The 14,735-nt window shown below is 36.6% G+C and overlaps 1 protein-coding gene across 3 annotated transcripts in view; it reads left to right on the forward strand.

The window, feature by feature from the left end:
* Window positions 1–3,348: 3,348 nt before the first annotated feature.
* LOC112142601 (connector enhancer of kinase suppressor of ras 2) overlaps window positions 3,349–14,735 on the forward strand; it is a 35,085-nt gene continuing 23,698 nt past the window's right edge. Inside the window, exons 1-7 of one of the 3 annotated variants that reach the window (XM_024266075.2) lie at window positions 3,349–3,713; window positions 3,847–3,924; window positions 9,031–9,194; window positions 10,217–10,419; window positions 12,326–12,431; window positions 13,258–13,299; window positions 13,378–13,497. In XM_024266075.2, the coding sequence (XP_024121843.1) occupies window positions 3,861–3,924; window positions 9,031–9,194; window positions 10,217–10,419; window positions 12,326–12,431; window positions 13,258–13,299; window positions 13,378–13,497 (699 nt within the window). In that variant the 5' untranslated portion in view covers window positions 3,349–3,713; window positions 3,847–3,860. Of the gene's footprint in view, window positions 3,925–9,030; window positions 9,195–10,216; window positions 10,420–12,325; window positions 12,432–13,257; window positions 13,300–13,377; window positions 13,498–14,735 lie in introns of all 3 variants that reach the window. The other 2 variants (XM_024266076.2, XM_024266077.2) reach the window with 2 other exon arrangements.

Below are 14,735 nucleotides of genomic sequence, written 5' to 3' on the forward strand. Positions count from 1 at the left end.
AAAATATTTAAAACATTTTGTTTATTGAAACAAATATCTCCACTATTTTAAGATAACCCAATGAAAACATTCATACAAAAACTGATTAATTTAATTTGAGCTATTAAAGATTTAATGTGGACATTGGGGAGGAGAGAAACAAGGGGAAATAACATTTTAAGGGGTTCTCCAGGCTTATTTTTTTATAACTATAAAACTGAAGGAAAATCATTTTAAAGAATTGTATCTTCTTTTTAACATATTTGTGTTAATTCCCCTGAGATATGTTTACCATCCAGGTTTTCATGGTGGTGCAATTTATTAGAGATTAATTGCAACCCAATACAAGATCTCTTCATCGTTACATCTTGACATTTATGTTATATAAGAGATGCTGAATGTCACTGCATGCTTGAGAGAACTGCTGGAATTTCCCTCTGGCTGTGAAATATGAATCATACAGTGAAAATAATTATTCAGAATTATAGAAGCTGTATTCAGTCTCTTTATCACTTTTAGACTTTCTCTCATGATTATTGATTCTGGTGAATGTCAGCACTCAGGCTGCTGGGGCTGAAAATGTTGCAACAAATATCTCATTATCAAGTTTGTCAGATTCTAAATTTAACATAGTTCTTTAATTTTTATGTTTAACTTCTGTGTTGTTTGTCATTTTTTTCTATTTTTGTAGACACATTTATAAAAATGTTATTTCTGTGATTAGAAAAGATCATAAATATTGTTGTTTTTAAATGGAGGTTGTAATTTAAAATACTTTTCCCATTGTTGATGCAGGATGCTTTTCTTATAGTTCCTTTTTAGATAAATTTTTTAAATATATATATATATTAAGAACAATGTTGTCTGTCTGCATTGCAAAAATCACACATTTTGCTGCGTTGATCTTGTTTTTGTGCATTCAGGTGAAACACAAAATTCAACAACATATTTGAAATACTTTTTTTTAAATTTTATTTAAGACAATGTCTCTGCATTCCAGGGCCACAGCACAGCTTCCAAAAAGGTCAGACTAAGTTTTGTTAAACGACAATGCAACAAGAAGGCACTTATAATTTACTGAAACCTGTTACTTTTGTTGTGGGAGCTGTAGAAACTAGCGACTAACTAACTTGATAAAAAAAGGATTATTTGTGTGTCAGATCAAAGAAATTACACTTTTTCATAAACAAAAAACCCTGACTTTTTACAGGATGCTAAGATCCTTTTAGTGTTGGATAATTATTCATTTGCTTTATTATTTTTTTTAAATTATTTTTAATTGGAAAACGAGTCCTAAATCAAATACTATCATGATTATCCAGATGCAACTTTTTAGTTTAATTCAAAATTAAGAATGATTATTTGTCTGGCATGGTTTTCAGCTTGAGATACTATAAATGGGTTAAAACGATTGGCCTGTTGATGATTAGACAGGTTAATAAAGAAAATAAAATCAAAGACTGAAAGTTTGCACACAAAAAAAAAAAAAAAAAAAACAAACGTTTTTATTCTAAAAGAGGAAAAAAGAGAACAAAATAAAATCTCAATATTGGACAACCATTCTCATAGAATCCATATTTCTGACCTTTTTTTCTAGACGCGTCCACATATAAAATACCAGACTATAACCAGAAACAGTTTTCCAGAGCATCACAAGAGAGAGGCGCATGAGAGCATCCTTGTTCCGTCAGTGACCGTCGTTCCACTACACTGCGCTTTGTGTGACGGAGGCGTGAGCAGCGACAAAGAAAGACGGGAAACAGTGGTGGTATGGGGGGTGAAAAGTGACCTCAGCTTTGGGAGGGGATGTGTTCCAATCATGATCAAAATTAGCATGGTTCTGAGTGTATTTGTCAGAAGAAATAATAATCAGAGTGCTTTCCTTCATGGGGTTGCACCTGTGACTTTGTCTGGATGAGGATGAAAATGGAACGCTGGCCAAAGTAGTGAATAAAATATTTACGTGGAATAATTGAATAATCTCATGAGGGAAATGGCTTTTTGTGGCAGATGCATCTATCAAGGTTGAAATCAGTTTTTGAACAAGGAAACAAAGGAAATTGGTTGGTAAGAACAGGAACATTAAGAGAAAAAAAGAAGCTGCACTTCAATTAATCATGTTTAGTTCACACATGACAGTCACTTTCAATCGAGTCATGACTACAGAACTCGGTGAAAACATACATAAATTATGAGTAAAGAAAAAAGCACGAACAAAGAAATGTGTGATATATATTATGAATAAAAGCCTCCCTCCTTCTGCTTTGGTTCATTAAAGTGCTGCAGATCCTACCGCTTTCTATAGGGAAGCATTTTGCAAGAAACTCCAATCTGCTGTTGAAAGTAAAAATTTTATTGTTGGATAATTCACTTTTACAAATTTTGAAATCTTTACTCATCAAGTCAATCACTGTGAGGTATGTTTGTAACAATATTTTATAATTTACAAAGAAGTATTTAAATGATACACTTGAACTTTTTATTTTTCAAAATAAAAGCTTTTAGAACCCCAGCAAGTGTTGAGAAATACTACTGTTTCTTAACCCTTTAAAACCGAGCAAAACATATTTTCACAAGCGCTCTTTAAATTACCGTAATTCCATTATGGTTTGCTCTACTTGAAAAATTCGTTTCTGACATAAACATATATGTAATAATTTTGTCGTAAATATTTTGATATCTAAACTTTTAACAATCAAAACTTATTGTTCATGTTCATTTGTACTGTTTTTCTCACTAAAAACTCTAAAAAACACATCATGATTATGTGTTTTTAATTTTATCAACAATTCTAAACTGCTATAACACGACTACGAGATAGAATGAATTGTAAAATGATGATAGATATTGAAAATTCAATGTCTTGTGGAAAAGGGTCAAAAGCACACATTTGTAGGATATTCTCTGACCTTTTAGCAGAAAAGTCCAGGTGGACATTTTGAGACTTAGATGTTAAAGGGTTAAGAAAGAGTCAAAACACGCAAGAAACCACAATTTAAATGAGAAAGATGAAAAATGCAGTTTTTAAAGATTCCAGTTCCTTTTAAAATTAAATCAGCTTTTTTACTTTTTGGTTTGGGAGTATTTTTGTTCATTTTCTTTCTTTTTTCAGCATTTTTTTTTATATTCGAAACAAAAACAAAAACAAAAAAACAATTCTGAAGTGTTACTGTATTTGACTACGCCAGCCAAAAATGAATAATTTATTTTTTAAATTTGTAAAATTGCAAAACTGCAACAAAAAAATATATATCTGAAACCATGGGGCATGGCAGAAATAGGTATTCTGAAATACATGGACAAAAAAACACTTTTGACTTAATAAATCCATCTAAAGAAGCAAGACTGAGGTTGGAGTGGCACTAATCACCCCCCATACATGAAGACTTTGTATGGAGGGCTGCGACTCCATGTCTGGGGAGGGGGGAGGGAGGATGCTCAGAGCGATGCAACCTCTCAGGACGGCGGTATGATGAGAGTAACAGTCTGCGCGTTGTTTGCCGCTCTGGATGGGGCTGGGATGCAGCTATTTTGGAAGAGGAGCGGGGCAGCAGGGACCGCCAGCATCCGCGCCGCAGAGCCTGACATGAATGACAAGTGAACAGGCTCTTTCAAGACACTGAGGAGCTCCGGAATGTGCACAAGTCTGCTGGGCTCCAGTCAAGCTGCTCCCAACGACATTTTGGACATCTCGAACCCGAATCCAGCACAAAAAAACCTGCAAGATTTTTGATGTATTTGAATTATTTATTGCTTATTTATCTTTGACTAATACATCTTTTCTTCATATTTGATTTGTGAGTTTATTTTTTATTTTTTTGCATTTTTTTCTTGCTGGGCGTGTTTTTCTTTTGTGAATCTTGGAAGACAAACTTCTAACCATGGCATTAATTATGGAGCCAGTGAGCAAGTGGAGCCCCAGCCAAGTGGTTGACTGGATGAAAGGTAAGTGAATGATCTTTAATTGCTCTTTGCAGGCAAAGTTGAAAATCAATTTGTTTAAAGATGGAAATAAAAAAACAAAACACCTGCTGAACCCTCACAGACTCTAGAGGGTTTTTGCCTCAACCCAATTCATGTTTTTCCTCTTCAGGGAATATCTACGTCCAAGTAGCTCCAAAACGCAGTGAATGCAGCAAAGAAACATCTGAGGAGATCCTGCAATCACACACAAGTGATTGCAGGATCTCATTAGTCTGATCTAAAAGTTATGGAGCGATGCTGACACTGAATGCAGGAAGACATGAGATCGTCAACCTCAAATGTTGAGCTGCCTGTGTTCTAAAGTCTGAGCATTGACAAGTTTTATCATTACAGACCTCATATTCTGTGATTCACATCTCTGGAGTTTGGCAGCTTTATCGCTCAGATGTTGGAGCCCCGTGGTGCAAAAGGGAACATCATTTTAGAGAATCATTAACAGAGTGAAGCGACTTGCAGAAAAGAAATGGAGAGAGCAATGATTAAACTGATCCGAGATGTAATTACGGAAAAGCTGAGAGTTAGATTCTAAAATGGTTTAAATTGTCTGTAGAGGATTTGAATCTTTAGCCTTCTCTGGGTGTTCTGCCTCAGCTGGGCTTCAGGTTGTGCTTGCATTACCAAGTTATTGCCTTAAGCGAATGCAGAAACATGTCTGTCTCTTGTGTTGTTTTGGAAGATGCATGCAAGTTTACATAAAGCCTTTTCTTGCAGAAAGAAGCTTTACCTGCTGCAGTTTTAAAAGCATGATTTATTGAGCATGAATGTAGCTATAATCAAAATGAGATGAAACGGTTCAAAATGATATGTAAGGACAAGTGAAAGGAGCACAGGAAGTGGAGCCCGGACAGCAGAGAGGATTCTTCAGCGGCAAATAGAGCAGAGACGGTTCCTGTGCCAAGTCATGATAATTTGAAGTGAGTAAAGTGGTACAAAGAGCCACAGAGGGAGGGGGTCATCCCAGTGTCACTTCAGTCCTGAAGCCATGAGGACTGGCTGCAGTATTTGGTCTTTAGTATTCAGATGTTAGACTATAGGGTTCTGCACCATGACATCAACTGGGGGCCAAAGGGGTGCACCGGTGACCTTCCCACAGCCCTAACCTCCGTTCTTTGTTTGAAGTTTTGTGGCGCTTTATCTGTTCCCAGCTGTGACAAAGCTGTTTAAACAGGGGTCTGATCTCCAAAGAGTTGCAGCTTTGAAGGGAGCGTTTGTTTCTGGAATACTCCCCTGGATGGCATCTGGGCAGACGCGTCATGTTTGCATTGCATTGTCGTATGACGCATTTAATTATCCAGATATTCTGCGCTGCGGGCCAAATGCAGACTTCTTCATTTTTCTCCTTTTCTGGGTTTGACAGTTTGTGTCAAAATAATTAACATTGTAAAAAGCAGATCAGTTTTATCTTTGTTCCTATGAAGTGCTCGCTCTCTTCTCGCCTGACACAGACACTGACGATGATGAATGACTGTTCAACTTGATACAAAGCCTTTATAATAATACCAACTCCCATTTATGGCATTTTTTTCCTTTACATTACAAGTGGATTATCTGTAGCAGAAATCATTTGGGGATTTTAATTTTTTTCTCCTGCATGTTTGATAATCTGACCAGAACATTCAAACTGATGTACCGGAAATGATTTAGTGAGGTCAGTGAATGATGCTGTCTATAGATAGAGATTTACGTAACAAGCTTTTCTTTGCATTGAAAACAAATATGTGATTTTTTGTTGCCAAAATCCTCAAAAGTTGTGGTTTATTATTGAAAGCATTTTATTTATTCCCAGTGATGTCACCACTTTACCTTTCTAAAATGTCATGACCTTCCCTCACTTATTTTCTTGATTTTATCCAGCCCAGAAAAACCTCCCTGGTGGTTTCTATGGCAACAAGGGGGGTATACTTCATAGACCTAAAGAGTCTCAATTAACTTGGTAAAGAGGCTGATTCGTTAAGCCTTTAAGTAATGGGGAAACCACCAAGCTCCCTCTTCACCATTTAGCTGCCAGTTAGACTGGATGTGAATGCTTAATCGAGTTTCCTCACTGAGGTCTGAATTTAGGTTTGGTCCAGAGCAACGGAGAGGCGAGCCGGGGAAATAGTTGTCAGATTATGTTTGCATGTGTGTGGCGCAAAGAGAAGAATCGAGACAGAGGGTAAAAAAAAGGAAAACGTGATTGGAAATTGATGGATAGCCGGTAAGCATGTGGTATTTTGTTTACAGATAATTGAGGAATCAATCCATCGCATCCCTATGCTCATAGTAGATCCCATTGGCGTCTTAAAAGTTATAGGAGCTCCCTGAAATTGTCCATGTTTACTCAGTCAGAAGGTTTCTGGTTCAAATCTGAAGAGTTATTTCAGGGTTCACTTTGCATATTCTCTCTGTGCCTGCATAGATTGTCTCTGGGTGCTCTGGCTTCCTCCCACAGTGAAAGCTGGGATTGGCTCCAGGCCCCCCATGTGACCCTGAACTGAATGGAGTGTGTATAAACTGAGACAGAAAGACAAAGAAAAAGGATTGAGATTAAGATGTTTGTGATGGAATAGCTGCACCCTGAGAGAACCCCCTAAAATGGTTAACATTCCTTTCTTTGTGCTCTCAAATAAAGTTAAACCAAAACTGTGTTTTCTTGTATTTTCTCTTTTAGGAAACAAAAACCTTACCTTTTTATTAATTTTAATTTATCTTAGTTTAAATTAAAGCAGCATAAATTATGTGTAACAATGTAATCTGTAGAGGAAATCCAATATCTCAAAAAATGTGCTCATCTCTAGTACATCTGTGAGGTGTAAATAATATACTTCACATAAAAAAACTGAGAAAATTAGGGATTTTATCCATCAATTATAGGTTTTAACTTTCTCAGAAAGGCATAACGATAAAGTATGTTTCTTTTAAAAATAAATTTTAGCCAACACATATAATGTTATATTTTGTGTCACCATGTTGAGAACAAAAGTCACAGTTTTGAGATAAAAAATTCAAAAATTATAATTTTTAAAAATAAAACCTTTAGTTGCAAATAAGAAAACATAAATGTTTGCTTTAAAATCTAGTTCTTTTCATTCAAAACGTAACCTTGCATTTTTAATATAAATGTTTTCAGATGCTCTCATCTCACATTTTTCAGTCTCAGCTTTCAGTTTAGTGTGATATGTGCCACCAAACAGTCAATCACGGACAAGAGGGTTCGTCTCCAATTTAGTTTTAAAAACGGAACATTTTGTTCTCTATTTTAGACAAAACTGTGACTTTTGCTCTCAATGTGGCAGCACAGATATCACTTTATAAACACACTAAATAAAAACAGACATTGAATAAGAAAATCATCAGTACAGATTGGAGCTGGAGAAAATGATACAACCAGACACAATAAATGCTAACTTTTGTGAGAAAAACAGTTGCGGACAAAAAGCATACAAAAGGAAAACTTTTTTTTAAGCTTTGACTTTGATTATTCATTGAGGCAGATGTAAAGTTCCTGGTATCTGTTGTTGTTTTTACCTCGGCTGTATGATAATTCAGCGCTGTGATTACCTGCCTCAGAGGTGTATGAGCAACATATCAACTTACAGCTTCCATTTAACCTCTGCACTCACAAACTGACCCCTAACAAAGCACTCCAATCCCACATGAAGAGTCATGTGCAAAACAGGCATAGGCATTTTTGGATTAAAGCTTACTGTAGAGTTTTAAATATTTTAGAATCTGAATTTCTTCTATGATCTATATGGTCCATAGCAGGGGTCTGTATTCGGGAGAACAAGTGGATTTCATTTTTCTATTGTGGCTCTTCGGCTTAAAAAAAAAAAAAAAAAACTAACAGTTTGAATAAAAAATGCTTTGTAGTTCTGATTCATTTGTTTTAGGTAGTTAAGTTTAGTTATTTATATTTAGATTTTTAACATGTCAGAAAATTGTGTTTTTAGAGTCAGCTTGAAGCACATATTCGTATTATCTGCTGCATAACAGTGTCTATTTTCTGTTTAGGGGCAAATATCTTTAAGTTTAAAATTACAATCATATATATAGACACCAGAGTGGTTATAATCATTTACTAAAAAATGAATGAAGGAACCCCAAAGTTATAAAAATAGAACAAATCATGTTTCATTTGGTTTTCTTGCATTTTTAATTCATGTTCATCTTTTGCAGGAGGATGATGTTATTTGACACAGGATGGATTTTATTTTGAAAGGAATTTGTATGTGCTACTCTCAAAAACAAGTTTTTTCTTTTTTACTCCAGTACACAGAAAAATATATCACTGTTATAATTAAATTATTGCAAATATTTAAAAGTTTGTATTTTATGAATGGATGGCCACAAAAACACAAATAAAATGCATTTTTTTCTACTGTTAAAGTGGGGCTTTGGGGTTCTCGCTAGATTTTAGTAGTTAGTAAGAAAATGGACCGAATGGCCCTTTAAGTATTAAAGTTTACAAGCCCTTGGTCTATACCATTTTCAAAGTGTTCATTTAAATATTTATCATGTCTATTTTTTATGGTACTCATACTTTGGCTATTCTAATAGAGATAATACTTCTCTGGAAACCCTCTAAGAAAAGTTCAAACCATGCTGAGACAATTCTAAAATATAAAGTCAATAGTGATGCAAGAAAGTCAGATGGAGAATATATATTTTAACACTTTTTAGTCTGTTTCCTTTTGTATGGTGGACTTATGCAAAACTGCTGCTAGCGATCTAACGTTTGCCACGTCTCTTTTAGTCCTTTTTCATTTACGTGTAGCAAAACCCACAGACTGAGCAGCCAGAATACATTTGCCTTAATGTCTTTGTCTGTTCATTATGGCAGTATTGCATTGCAGCTGAGTGGTGCTATTTTAAAGCAGAAAATGCAGCTTTTTAGCAAAGCAAATTTAGTCAATTTCATCATTTGACACATGCAGTTTTGATGTCCAGTTTAAAAGCCTAAGGATTTATTACACACCCAGATAAAAGTGAAAAGACAAAGTTGTATTACAAAAATCCAGAAGATTTCTGAAACAAACTTTTAAACTTGCTAAGCCATGTTGAATGTTTCCTGCGTGGCTCCCTCAGGTCTGGACGATTGCCTGCAGCAGTACATCAAGACCTTTGAGAAGGAGAAAGTAGGGGGAGACCAACTGCTGAGAATCACCCACCAAGAGCTGGAGGATTTAGGAGTATCCAGAATCGGTCACCAGGAGCTGATACTGGAGGCTGTGGACTTACTTTGTGCTCTGGTAGGTCCTGACTTCCATCTTTCCACCCCAAAGCTCCTTTTAAATAGTTGTTTTTTGAGGATGTGTGTCCATATTTGTGCTTCAGTTAGTCACTGCAGGATAAAGGTCATTTCAGGCTCCAGTTTGAAAACATCACATCAGATCTCTTGAAGATGGGAAAACAGCCAAAATGTCCTTTTCAGGCAGGGAAATCTTACAGCTGTCATAAGTGCTGACATGGATTATAGCCTTTAAAAGCAATTTCTGCTCCTCATTTGAGATACTAGTTTTTTTTTCTCTGTGTCAGCGTGATAGACTCTGACTGACTGATGTGCTGATGAGGTTGAAGAATGAACGACTGAGTCCTGCTGAACCAAAACCATAGATTTAGATTCCTTCATCCCACTTGAAAGGAGGTTGTTCTGATAAAAAAAAGTTTTAGATTTTGGTCTGATTTATATATTAGATGGGTAAACCGAATATAAGAGGGAGATGATGGATGTGAAGCTAGACGGCAACGGAGAGGAAGATATATGGAGATGGGCATGTTTAAACCCAGAAGACCTTGAGAGAACTTGGAGGGAGATTTACTGGTCTGATAGCGCAGATGCGATCTGAATGTAAACTGTGCTCATCCCTCATGTCAGCACGGGGGGCCCTGCTTCAGCCTCAAAGCTTCTTACGTAACCAGGATTTAGTTTTAAGTCTGTCAGGCTCTCCTGTATTAAATATGATTAGTGTCCCTCCTGCTGCTCCCTCTCCTCCCAAGAAACTCCACACGTGCAGTTTGGAGGAAAATGAGTGTTCATCTATCCATGGGCATTCAAACTGACAGCTGTTTTGTCACGTGCTCCTTGGCATCCACAGCTTTTTTCTGTTGTGTGGCAGTGAGGGGGGTTGGTCTTCCTATGGTCGCCATGGAGAAGTGTCAGGACAAAAATAGTCTTTAGTCTCTACAATGGAGGAATTCTTCAGATGGCTCCCAGTGCAAACGAATGTTGATGAACTGGGAGAAAGTGATCCGCTTCAACACTCTCTTGCAGAATTATGGGCTGGAAACTGAGAATCTGAAGACGCTCTCTCATAAGCTCAGCGCTTCTGCAAAGAACCTGCAGAACTTCATTACAGGTCGGCGGCGCAGCGGCCATTATGATGGCCGAACCACTCACAAGCTGCCCAATGACTTCCTTACCTCAGTGGTGGACCTGATCGCTGCAGCCAAGAGCCTGCTTGCATGGCTGGACAGGTGAGTTTTGCAAAATGATGAACACCCGCTGAAGAATTCATTTGATGCAGACTTAAATACACACACTCTGGTTTACAATTAATTATTTTATTTGTTTGCTAGTGGAGCTGGATGTTGAAATAATGACACATTTTGTGGTACAAGCACCAAATTTGCTGTGGAGTACCAAAAGATCTCCTCTTTCAGAAAAACACACAAGTCAAGAGAAAGTACAAGATTTATAATATAATATACAGATACAATGAAGTTTTGGGAAAGAGGCTAGACTAAGAGCAGAAGTGAACATTTGTGAGCAGCAGTATGGTTTATGCCAAGAAAGATGTAACATTTGCTTTGAGGATGTTGATTGAAAAGCACAGAGACAATCAGAGAGAGTTCCACTGTCTTTGTAGATCTGGAGAAAGCTTATGACAGAGTGCCCAGAGAGGAACTGTAGTATTGTATGAGGAAGTCTAGAGTGGCAGAGAAGTATGTTAGAGGAGTGCAGGACATGTATGAGGGCTGTAAGACAGTGGTGAGGTGGAGGTTTGCCCTGGAAAGGAGAGGAATGAAGGTTAGCTGCAGCAAGACAGAGTACATGTGTGTGAATGAGAAGAGTGAGGTTACAGGGAGAAGAGAGAAAGAAGGTGAAGGATTTGAAGTATTTAGGGTCAACAGTACAGAGTAATGGAGAGTGTGGAAAAGAAGAGAAGAAGCGAATGCTGCCAGGTTGGAATGGGTGGAGAAAAGTGTCAGAAAAGTGATGTGTGATAGAAAAGTTTCAGCTCAAATGAAAGGAAAGGTGTACAAGACTGTGGTGAGATCCGACATGTTTGGCTTAGAGACAGTGAGGAAAAGACAGGAAGCAGAGCTGGAGGTAGCAGAGATGAAGATGCTGAGGTTCGCAGAGGCCAGACAGAGATGGTTCGGACCTGTCTAGAGGAGAAACGGTGACTATACTGGAAGACGGATGCTGAGAGAGGAAGACCAAAGAGGAAGTTTATGGATGCAGTGAATGAAGACATGAAGTTAGCTGCTGTTGGAGTAGAGGATGCAGAAGACAGGTTTAAAGAAAGGAAGTGGATTCGCTGTAGCGACCCTTGAAGGGAAAATAATAACAAATACTGCATGTAATAGTATTCTGTAAGTACCCCACAAGTTCAAAGACTGCATTTTTGTGCTTTAACAGCTCATATTGTTGAGAATGGGATACAAGAAAATATTACAATATTTTTGTAACAATTAAATTAATGACCACATCTGTAAAAATAGACTATTTTAGATTTTTCTCATGGCTAACCTGCTTTTCTGAGCGAGGGGATCCTCGATGTCCACTTGGTGCATGTACCACAATTGATGATTCATCTAAAATATTTACCTAATTATAATCCTAATTTTTAATCTACTTTTAAATATCCTAATTGTGATAAAATAAAAAAAACATAAAAAATTGAACCAAATTCTAGTGTATTTTTTGAAATCCAAATCAAACTGTGATTAAAAGTCTTTTATAACAATAATGTAACAGATTGACCTCAAATTAAATTTAAAAAAGTTTGCTTATTTAAGCGTTACTGTAAATGTATGTGTTTTTTAAGAAACAAATAGTCTATTTTTGCATCTAATTTGACTACAATAATTTAAATTGAAGAAAAAAAAGATAGTTATATAAATATATATACTGTGGGAGGTAAAATAAAATGAAGATTGGTGGCTTGTGGTTACATTTTAAAGGCATTTTTTTTATTCCAAAATTTAAAACAGCATTTGAACATTTAGTTCCTATAGTTGAGAAAATTATCATAATTTGAGTTTTAACCTATTTTAAATACACATCAATAGAAAATAATTTCATATTTGGAAATGTTTCCACAAATTTACCAGTCCTTCAATCTCAAAGGATGTTCGGTCTAATGGTTCACTCCAGGTGTTCCTTCTTCTTCAGGTCTCCGTTTGCCGCGGTGGCAGATTACTCAGTGACCCGAAACAATGTGATCCAGCTGTGTCTTGAGCTCACCACGATTGTGCAGCAGGTGAATCAACCTTTTAGGGTAACAGACAGATGTGCAGCTCAAGCTGTGAGGGTTAATTCTCCACATTCCTGGCCGCACACGACCAGCAGCACAATCCAAATGATTTCATGCAAATCCACATCTTCAGATTCTTACTGCATATTCTTCAGTTCAAAACATTTTCACAACAATTTATGTTTTGATGTATTTAATTTACCTTCATAAATAAAAATAAACAATGGCAAATTAAAAAAAGAGCAAGAAATTTCCATATTTAAGGTCACATATTTTTGCATCATGACTCCAGTTGTTTTTTACTCATTTATCAGTGTGTTGCTTCTTTTGTGTAAGGACGTGAGACAGCTACATTTTCATAGATCTAATAATACCTCATCAGGTCAAATATTTTCAAGGATCACCATTTAAGGCTCTGAGTTCGATATTTTTTGAAAATGGTGACAGTTATTCTGACTCAGGAAAAAGGAAGGAAGTGATTCTTAATCATTTTTAGTCGGATCTCTGAGGAGGTTTTTTATATATTTATAGATTTTAGGTAAATAGAATTAAAAATAAAATTAAATGTGGGAGGGGAAGTGGGACAAAAAAGAAAGGGGCTGCAGAGTGAGAAAGGAAAAGTGCCAGAAAGCAAAAGGAGAGATAGAGCCATACCTCCGCATTGGTGACTCACTTGTTTTGTGTTTGTGTGCGTGCCTGTGTGGGATTGTTGGTGGCTATGAGTGCCAAGTTGCTCAATTTCTGCTTATATCCACCTACAGCATAAGTGCCAGTAATAACTCTATTAAAGAAAATTCTCTTGAGGTAACGGTGTTCTCTGAATGTTGCCCAGGACTGCTCGGTGTACGAAACGGAAAACAAGATCTTAAATGTGGTGAGTTCAACAGGACTTTGAGAACGTTGGGATTCTGTGTGTGTGTGCACACTTTAATCCCTGATGTCTTCTCCTCAGTGTAAGACACTGTCCGAGGTGTGCGACCAAATCATCTCACTGTCCTCGGATCCCATGGTGTCCCAGTCTGCACATTTGGAGGTCGTACAGCTAGCTAACATCAAATCCACTGAAGGCTTGGTAAGAGCTTTTCCAGACTGCCATGTTGTTTATTCCATAAACTCAAGAAGATACTGGCTGCTTTTGTAGATGCTAAGAAACTAGATTCTGAATTCCATACATAAAAGGTGTCATTTATAAAAAATAAAAAAAATGCAGTTTGTAAAAGCTGGTAGGTGTGACGTACATGCTACAATGGCAAACCTCAAGCTCCTTGCTCTGCTCCATTCTGATGCATCTACTTGTAGACAAATAGATCCATGAACGTCTTTGTTTTCCTCGTCTGAGCTGGAATCTGGCTCAAAACTGTACCGCTGGATAGCTTCACTATTGCTCACCATTTTTATTACACCAATAATGTTAGGTTGATGGTGTGAGAGAATGTAAACGGATGGATGTTAGAAAGGGGACGCCTATTCTCTGCGCCAACAGTCCCACACACAATTCAAAGGTGAATTTCTAATGAACTAGTGCCACTCTGCAGAAACTATGTCCCCAAAATTGACAGTTTCTTTGACATTTTTTTTTATTATTTTGGCTAAAAACAATATAACTATAGTTAAAAGACCACTGGGAACGCTTTTGAAGTAGACCAAATGATGATCAGAGTGGCACTGATATTTGTGCTTTATAGATGTATCTCACCAGGCTGCAACTGGTCACAACAAAAACTGTTAGACAAAATGCAAAAAGTTTTCACAAAAGATTACTGACTTTACAAGTAAATTAAAACATTTTTGGTTTAGTTTTGTGAAAATTTAAAAGATGTTCATGCAACACAAATTTCATGTGATCTCAAGCAAAAAATTATCCATAATTTGAATATTCTGGCACAATGTTCTTTCTCCAGCTGTAAGGAACTGTGTTCAACAGAAAAAAGTGACACTGCATCAAGTGGATAAGACACTGTAGGGATCACATTTATTTCAGAGCTTACCCACAGATAAATAAATATAAATATATATATATTTGGTATCTTTTCAAATAAAGAAATAGTGGTGGAAATACAGTAAGCTTATTTATGTGCAGCTATTTGCTACAAAGAAAGACTTAATGAAGCATTTACTTAGCACTTGGTCTTTTCAGCAGAAACATCATTGTACACAGAATATGAGTAATTGGTAATGAATCATTTGACCTTATGATAATATTGTTTCTAAATGTTCAATTTCCATGACAAACAGTTGAATAACAGAGGTGCTTTGCTGTTTTGCATACTTAGATCAGAACTTATTGTAATCACTGCACTTTCTCTCTGG

This window comes from Oryzias melastigma, linkage group LG14 (genome assembly GCF_002922805.2).
Source record: "Oryzias melastigma strain HK-1 linkage group LG14, ASM292280v2, whole genome shotgun sequence".
Classification (NCBI taxonomy): Eukaryota; Metazoa; Chordata; class Actinopteri; order Beloniformes; family Adrianichthyidae; genus Oryzias; species Oryzias melastigma.